Consider the following 8,823-nt stretch of genomic DNA (forward strand, 5'->3'; position numbering starts at 1 on the left):
GCATGGGGCATTGTCGGGACGCATTGCACGTAAGGTGCATGGCTATGGCTGCACGTATGGTTCGATATATCAGTGCATTGCACCATACGTGCTATGTTCATAGCGTTTGGAATCTCAGCGTGGACAGGAAAAGTTGCCTGGCAGTATTTGAGCGCACGCGAATGGAATACCCCTCAACGAAAGCACGGAGTCGGCAAGCCAAATCGCTTGCCACGCAATCCGGCTAATTGTCCCACGAGTTGTGCAAATTTGAAGCACATCCGACGGAGAAAGCCTTTTGTTTCTGCATGGCGACACGTCCTATGCCTTCTGAAAATTGTACTTTCATTGGACAGTTTGTTTTGCCTGGTGGACAACGAGGTGGCCTGGGTGTGCTTCAAATTTGCATAACTCGTGGAACAAAAAATTTCCCATGGCATTTAGTGTGTAGCAAAGCAAAACGTATCTTAAGTTAATTACACGTGACGATTTTTTTGCAGGACTGGTGGCGCCAAACTGTGTGACATTCTCCACAGTGGACTGGAGAAGGTCTTCGCTAACTGCGAACCTTGCAAATCGTACACCATCGATCAAGTTGTCATAGCCCTTAGGCAATCCAATGGTCTCAAGCCACCATTCTTCGTGTCCGAGTTGGCTTTTGAAATGTTGATCAAACCTTTGATCAAGGATATGGAGACACCTGCTCTCGAATGCGTGGAGGCCGTTAAGAAGGAGCTGGGAAACATGTGCCACCTCAGCGTCCCCGAGCAGCTGAAATTCCGCTTTCCCCAACTCAAGCAAGCGCTGGTGAAAGTCTTACTGGAAATCGTGGAGAAAAGAGGACAGAAAGCAGTACAGATGGTAAACATGTAGAACACTTTCGTCACCACTGTTTTAGTGTGGCCAAGATAGGGATTTTATTGACAGAAATATTACGATTACGTGTTTCATTATGTTTGTGCCACTTGAAGGAACACGGTGAAAAATGGTTCCCGGCTTTCCCGGGCGCAGCCTATAGTAACTTTACTTCATAGGCATTGGCGATTTCCAGGGAAATCCTGGGAAAGCCAGGAACCCCTTACTAAAATAGGAGTCCTGTTTCAGATCCCTATTTAGTCCTGTTAGGGAGTGAAAGAGGACTTTTGAAAGCCCGTTTTAGTCCTGATTTGGAAAAGTCCCGATCTGGTCCCGTTCTGCCGAGTCGGTAATTCTACGCAAACCTCTGAAACTTAAAGAAATTCACTAGATAGGGTAGATATCATGTTCAGATTTATCGGCTACACAGCATCTGACAAATGTATCGCTTGCATAATTGCCGAAAACTAGGCGATACGCGTCTATTCGGTTTGTAATCGGCACGCTTCGAGAGCCCTCGCAGGCGCTCTGAAATGGGATTACCTCGCCGAAGAACGGTGGTAAAGACGGACTTTGCGACAGTCCGGTTTCCCGGGATTTCCCGGCCACCCCAAAATACCGGAAATGATGATTTTCGGGACTGAACTGGGATTTCACTTCGGGACCGAAAAAGGACTTTTGGAAAAGGGAAAGAAAAGGGAGTCATCATTTTTGCACGGTACCCGCTTATGCCGTGACAAGAACGACTCATACTGTACTCAGCAATACAGTATTGCTATAAGTGTTTCTCTAACTTGTCTCTTTCAGATTCGGGATTTAGTGGCAATTGAGATCGGCCATATTACATATTACCGAATCGATGTTTTGAAAGAAGAATTTAAAAACATCATGACAGCAGCTGAGCCAGCAAACAAATGTAATGCGCCGAGTTTGCCCTTCCAGGCGGGAAATCTACGGAAACAACTGGAGAACGAGTTAAACCAAGGAGATGAGATTCAATTGGCTGAAATTTCTTCTCAGCTGAACTTGTTGGTGTTGTCTGAAAAGGACAGGAGACACATCATCATTCTAGGTAAGCCTTAGCTGGCAGAACGAAACACTCAGTAACACTACAAAATCAGCATACGAGTGCTTTGTACGCCGCTGTGGGATTATACATACAAGCATACATCTATAGAACCTGTGCACTTGGGCAAGCATGCATTTGTAAATGTTTACTCGGGCAAGCATGCATCTATAGCTGTGTAGTTGGACAAGCACACGCATTTATACTCTACAAACTAATGTGAACTCAGTATGCTTCTACAGATCTACAGATGCATAATTGCAAGTACACACCTACGGACGGATGCACACTTAGCTCAGTGCACATGTACAGATGCATACTTGGATTAGTACACATCTACAGATGCAGAGACGTGCACAGGTTAGGTGTGAACTCTTCCAAGTATGCATCTGTAGATGTGTACTCGCAGCTAAGTATGCATCTGAAGATGTGCACTCATCCAGATACGCATCTTCTAAAGGTGCCAAATTACACTTATTTCTTGATGACGAATGTTTATTTCCAATCCAAAAATTCAAGGAAGCTTAATTTAGTAATACAATTTGATTTGAACCTGCCAAAACCCCCGAAAAAGGCCGATTTCTTGTACTGTTTCCGGTATATGTTCTTCTTCTTGTTCTTCACTTTAGGCCCTGCTAGAAGTGTCTATTACCCTATGGTTGGGGAACATGTTTGGATCCGTGATCCATGTCCGACACAAACTTTTAAGCAGACCTCTCTTTTCTTCGTTCTTTTTTTTTGCTGGTCAATTCCCCCGTGATGCTTGCCCGAATGCCCACGGCACCTTAATGGGGCGCCTGGTATTAAATGGATCTGTCATGACAATTCTCCTTTTAATTTTTCAGGAAAGATGCTGGACCATTATTACAAAATTGTGGCGGAAACAATGCAGGACTGCACTGCGAAGGCGGTCGTGACGTTCCTCGTCAATGAAGTGCGAGGATCGCTCAACACGGAGCTCTGTCTCGCTCTCATGCAGGGAGATTTGTTGGACCACTTGTTCAGCGAGAGGGACGACGTCACAGAAAAACGTGACTCCACTCTTCAGAAACTGGACGTGAGTTCAATTTACCTTAACATAGGGCCTAAAGTAAAGTGAAAAAAGTTACTTTTTAATATTTTTCAAATACTTGTCAGATGTCTTTCTTTCTGTTGCATTAACTCAGTACACTAAGAGTTGGGCCCCACCTCATTTTAGTTTCTGAGTTGTGCATGTTTAGCGTTAGCTTTTAGTCGTTTCTCTCAAATTCTCCTCACGACAAAGGATTAGCTACCACAGCGGTTCTCAACCATGGGGTCGCGAAAAAAAAATTGTGGGGTCGCGGCGAAATGGCTGGGGTAGCCTGGGGTCGAGGTGGTTTCCCGGCTGGCCTTCAGGCCGAGCACTGCCGGGAACACAAATTCACGGAACCTGGAAAACCCACTGCCTGTTTGTCGCTGCACGGATGCTTGAAGGCCTGCCAGCGCCGTGAGCAGGCGGGAAAATCCTTCTCGGAATTGTAGGTAGGGGATGGGGATCAACTCCTTGGAGGTAAGGACGCCTCGACGTTTCTCTGTAGCGATCTACAAGTCACATTGTTGCGGTAGCTGAGGCAAGAATCTCTGTATTCCCTATTTCTTCAATTTTTCTGGATATTTTCGGAAACGTTAAGTCTTTCCGGAAAATTAGAATCACTACACGTTTCACTTTTTTTTTTGGGGGGGGGGGGGGCAGGCGGTTGCATGGGGTAAAGAAATTATTCCTGGGGGTCGTGAATATTTTAGGCTACCAACTTGGGGTCGCGAGCCGAAAAAGGTTGAGAACCGCTGAGCTACCTAGTCTTCGGATTCTGGCAAATTAATCTATTTTGACATAGGAAAGCGATAGCGTTGCCCATTTCTTCATATCTCCCTTAGTTTTCCTGATAAACCAAGAACAAGACTGAAATAAGGCAAAATCTCTCAAATTTGAAGAAAAATAAAACTGGGCCTGGTAAAATAGGTTTTACAGCCTCTTCTGGCCAGAATCTGAAGACTGGGTAGCTAATCCTTTGTTGTGATGAGAATTTGGGAGAAACAACTAAAAGTTTACTTAACCTCTATATCAGAAACTATTACGAGTTGGGGCCCCCAACTTCGGAATTAAATTCATCTAATAGTGGTAAAACTTTTACCACAAAATGAACTTCCTTTGACAAACATTTCCAGGACTTGCTAGTTTCACTTTACAGTATCCTTAAATCCAAGCAAACTTGGCGCAGAACACCTCCAATGGCGTGACTAAGGAGAAAACTCAATCCATGAACGTAGAGATTACAGTTGAATTAGAAATACTGAGCACATTGATTGGGTTGTGATTCATACTTGTGAATTTCTTTCCTTAAGGTCCTCAAGAAATCCCTTGAAGTTATTGCTGGGATCGTCTATACCTAAAAGACTGCTGTGCCAAAGGAGAGTGTCGACCAACATGTTCTAATTTTTTACTTGTGACTCTTTAATAATAGAGTGTTATAGTGTGGACCATTAATGTACCAACTTTTAACTTGAATGTTTTCAATAAACATTTTATTGTTCTATTTTAAAAAAAACTTTGGTTGCGTGACCAGTTTTGGTTTGGCTTGCCCTACACGAGCAATCAAAACTCTCATCCCCAATAAAATCCACCTTAGATTTGATCCTGGTATGTCTCACTTCACTTCTTTCACTCCAATAAACAAATAATGAACAGTCCCTAGGAGCAACAATGTCATACAAGCCAGAAAAGGCAAAAACAAATTTATTCAATCCTTAATTTTGATTTATTTTGGTGCTTATGTCAAGGTAGGGGCTTTACACGACCCTGGGTGATAGGAATGATCCTTTCTACCCCCAATTAAGATAGTATCAACACAAACAAAGAAACCCAAACTCAAGGTGAACTAAAAAGTAATAATGGAATTGTTTTCAGCAAATTTTACTAGTTAACGAGGGATGTCAGGAAATTAAATTGGATGAAAATGCAATGCTTCAGCCAAAAGTTGATTTGTGGTTCAATGGTTAGCTTTTTCCAGAAGATTTGGTGCCCTTTTAACCATGAGAATGTTCCTCCTTGATAATCAGTGTTAAAACCCTGATGTGGTCTGGGGTCGTTGGACTTGTGAGCTAAACACATCAACAAAGTAATGATCCATTTATTTACGTTTTTTTGCAACAAGTATGTTCAACCACTTAGACTCAATAACTGAGCCTGGTTCCATTTGGTTTGTAAATTTTTGAGACTAAGAAACACTAAGCGGAAAAAGGGGATAACTCAATTTTCATCATTTTTCAATAGAAACAAAAAACTGTTTGCAGAGTAAACTTCATACAATTAGACGAATAATGCAGTTGCATTTTTGTCAAGAGAGCATAAGAAATAACTGTGAAAATTTTTAAAAGTGTAGCTTCACTCTGTAAACGGTTTCTGTGATTTAAATCTTTACGTTGGAATGGACTACGGAATCATGTTTACTTAGTTATCTCAAACAAGGTGGAATTCGGAGACAATTCAGGTGGAGCTGAGGTTAAGTTGAGTTGATTTCTTTTACATTAGACTCATAAAGACACAAGTTGAGTCATCTCCTTTTGCCATTTTGTGCAATGCAATTATGTGGACCTCAGTTGAGTTACCTCCATTTTCCAATGAAATTTAGACCGTAAAAGGGGTCATATTGAGTTCTATACATTTTTCATGTGGATTTTCACCAAAACTGTGAGGAAACAGGTCAAACAATTTGGTGTAATGATGCAAACCATTCTAACTCAATTTGGAGATAAGTCAAATTATTCCCTTCTTCCACTTCCTGGACCAACTGTGCAAACAACTTTTACTAAAAAAACATTTCAGAAAGCGACATATTTCTGCTAAATTTGTCAAATTTAGTAAAATGTAATATCTTAGATGTCATTTGAGCTGGCCAACTTTCCTCTTAGGTTGATAGGTCCTGGTGGTATGTATTGAACCCAGAAAGTTCGAACCGATTCCGTCACCCAACCCCAGATCTCGGTCCACCTTGGGCTGGAGTTACTCAATAACGGTATTTAAAAATCACTATACGTACAAGGTGTTTGCTGTCTAAGCACCTTTGGGACTGCATTGCATGGGAAATGGGCATAGGCGACACTCCATCGGCAAGGTGCTTTGTCCCCCAACAAATTGGGGCCGGGCAACAGCTCGATCCTTGATTCATCCAGTGGGCTGGACGGCATACAGGACATGAGCCCCGTCCCGTTTGAGCCCCGATGGTCTGAGCCCCGACCTGAGCCCCAACCTGAGCCCGGGTTGAGCCCCGACTTGAGCCCCGACCCAAGCCCCAATTTTCAGAGCCCGGATTGAGCCCCGACCTGAGCCCCGTTTGAGCCCCATTTGAGCCCCATTTGAGCCCCGCGACCTAAAATCACGCATTTTTGCATGATTTATTGCCACGGGGCTCAAGTGGGGCTCAAATGGGGCTCAAACGGGGCTCAGGTCGGGGCTCAATCCGGGCTCTGAAAATTGGGGCTTGGGTCGGGGCTCAAGTTGGGGCTCAACCCGGGCTCAGGTTGGGGCTCAGGTCGGGGCTCAGACCATCGGGGCTCAAACGGGACGGGGCTCATGTCCTGTATGCCGGCTGGACCAAAGGTGTCTCGAAACTTAGTGCCTGAAGCGACTCGAAATAATGCACCTTCAGGCGCTTCCTGGCGAAGCGCCGAAAAGCGCAAACGTTTCAGAGCACGCTTGAGGGACAGTAAAAGCCAAAAACCGACAGGACAGAGAAAAGTCACGCGAAAAGTCCACTGAACGCTATGAATATAGCACGTATGGTGCAATGCACTGAGATGTCGCACCATACGTGCAATGCGTCCCGAAAATGCCCTATGCTAATGCATGGGAATGGGAACTCTACAAATCAAAGAGTGTACATAGTATGCTCTAGCTGGAGCATGCCTGCAAGCACGCTCTAGCTAGCGCATGCCTGCCAAGCATGCACAAACTAGTGCATACATGCCATGTACACGCTAACTGAAACATACATATAGTGCATAAGGGATAGGGAGATGTCTGCAGCAGTTAGCGTGTACATGGCATGTATGCACTAGTTAGTGCATGCTAGGCAGGCATGCGCTAGCTAGAGCGTGTACCGAAAACTTGGCAAGATGTTTGGTCTCATGGCGCAGTGTGTTTGTCTGTAAGCCTTCAAGGGACAGGCTTCCCGGGACAGGGTTTTCCGGAAAAGAAGTCCGTGGCCGGCCCATCTCGAGCGAACAACCGTGCACGGTGCGAGCGTGCTTCCGAGCGGAAAATTCCCTCGGATGCGTTCGGGCGCCCTGGTCGCGTCCGGGCGCTTTCGGGTGCGGTCGGGTACTACGTTTACACGGGGGAGCTAGCCTCGGTCAACTCGAGGGGTGGGGGAGTGGAGGGGGTAGGTCTCGAGCTTGCCGGGGTCAACTCACGCGCATGAACACGTAGGTGGGTCAACGAGTTAGACCCCTCGAGCTACCCTGGCTAACTCGTGACCGAGGCTAACTCCAACGTGTAAACACCCAGGGAATGAGGTTGGTGTGCGAGTTTTTTTATTTGTCCCATCTATTTTCTATTATTATGAATCACCTTGAAATCTTAAAAATTGGGAAGCGTTTTCTTTGAGAAACTTAAAATTTACTACTATTTTAAGAATTTTATTTTATTTTACCATTTAACTATTGTTTTGAAAAAAAAATACCTTTGTTTTGGAAACAATTGACCTTTTTCGACTTAAACAAATTTTTTGGCTATCTTAGGTTTAGAAAGTCATCCCCACCCCCACCGGCCCCGTGAAACCGCTGCTGCCCTGGCGAGGGTGCTCCCCCATCCCCCCCCCCAGTTGACCGGGCTAGCTCCCCCGTGTAAACGTAGTAGGGGTTCGGGCGCGTTGCTCGGCTCGGCTCGGTCGGGGACTCCGAGTCGGGGTCGCTCGTCTCGGCCTCGGCGACCGAGTCGGCCTCGGCGACCGAGTCGGCCTGGGCTCGGCTCGTCGGTCGTCGCTCGTTCGGTTCGTCAGTTTGCAGTCTGCAGCCGGCGCGGCCACTTGCCTGAGGTGGCGGGTCCACATCCACAGGGTCTCCCTGAACTACGCGACGCCAGCAACGCGCCAGAGTGTTTTTCGTCGTGGCTGACTCAAGCTGAATGTGCACACTCAAGTCCTTAGATGTCCAGGGTTTGTACTTCAGGGATAGTTTTGTGCAGCCATAATACGGATGGATTTTGCATTGGAATTTGATTTTGTTGTTCTTGACACGAAGGTTTTGGTATCCGTAACTTGTCAGTAACGAATACCAACGTCCCTGGAAAACGGACAAAATCGTCTGTTCTACGAACTGAATTCCATCTTATTATGGCTGCTCTTAACTATCCCTAAAGTACAAACCCTGTATCAGTAAGGACCTCAGTGTGCACTCACGCGAGTGTGGAGCGCCGGTTTTGCCTGTTTTCACTGTGGTCGGTGCACTGCAAGGTCCTTCGGACACAGGGTTTGTTGGTTACGGATATTTTTGTGCAGCCACAATATGGACACAAATTTTTTAGTGATACTGACGATGTTCTCCGTAACACAAAGGTTTTGGTGTCCACATTACGGAGAGTTTCTTTGTAACTTACGCGGACATTAAAACTTTTGTCATACGGACAGGATCACCTGTATCACAAAGGAAAGCGTATTCGCATTATGGCTGCTCAAAGCTGTTCTTAACCCACGAGCCCTGGGTACGCACGGAATCACCTGTGCACGAGTTGGCCAGTTTGTGTTCGAGGACGGTCGCTCGTGGCAGTCACATTGGGCCGCTTTTTAGCAGCCAGGCTGGATTTGTTCCTCATCACGCGTTCACTTCCGCTAGCTATTAGAGTGTTGGTTGGTTTTTTTCGGATGGTATATTGCTGGCAAGACAGGCGCATTAGACATTATTGCAAA

General features: G+C 45.5%; 1 protein-coding gene across 1 annotated transcript in view; it reads left to right on the plus strand.

Moving 5' to 3' along the window:
- Positions 1–4,467, plus strand: part of LOC117639479 (dynamin-1-like protein) — a 53,731-nt gene extending 49,264 nt beyond the window's left edge. Inside the window, exons 10-13 of the mRNA XM_034375185.1 lie at positions 480–840; positions 1,642–1,906; positions 2,746–2,957; positions 4,265–4,467. Coding sequence (XP_034231076.1) covers positions 480–840; positions 1,642–1,906; positions 2,746–2,957; positions 4,265–4,312 — 886 coding nt within the window. The 3' untranslated portion in view covers positions 4,313–4,467. The remainder of the gene's footprint in view (positions 1–479; positions 841–1,641; positions 1,907–2,745; positions 2,958–4,264) is intronic.
- Positions 4,468–8,823: the final 4,356 nt, after the last annotated feature.

Source organism: Thrips palmi, unplaced genomic scaffold (assembly GCF_012932325.1).
Source record: "Thrips palmi isolate BJ-2018 unplaced genomic scaffold, TpBJ-2018v1 HiC_scaffold_11, whole genome shotgun sequence".
NCBI lineage: Eukaryota > Metazoa > Arthropoda > Insecta > Thysanoptera > Thripidae > Thrips > Thrips palmi.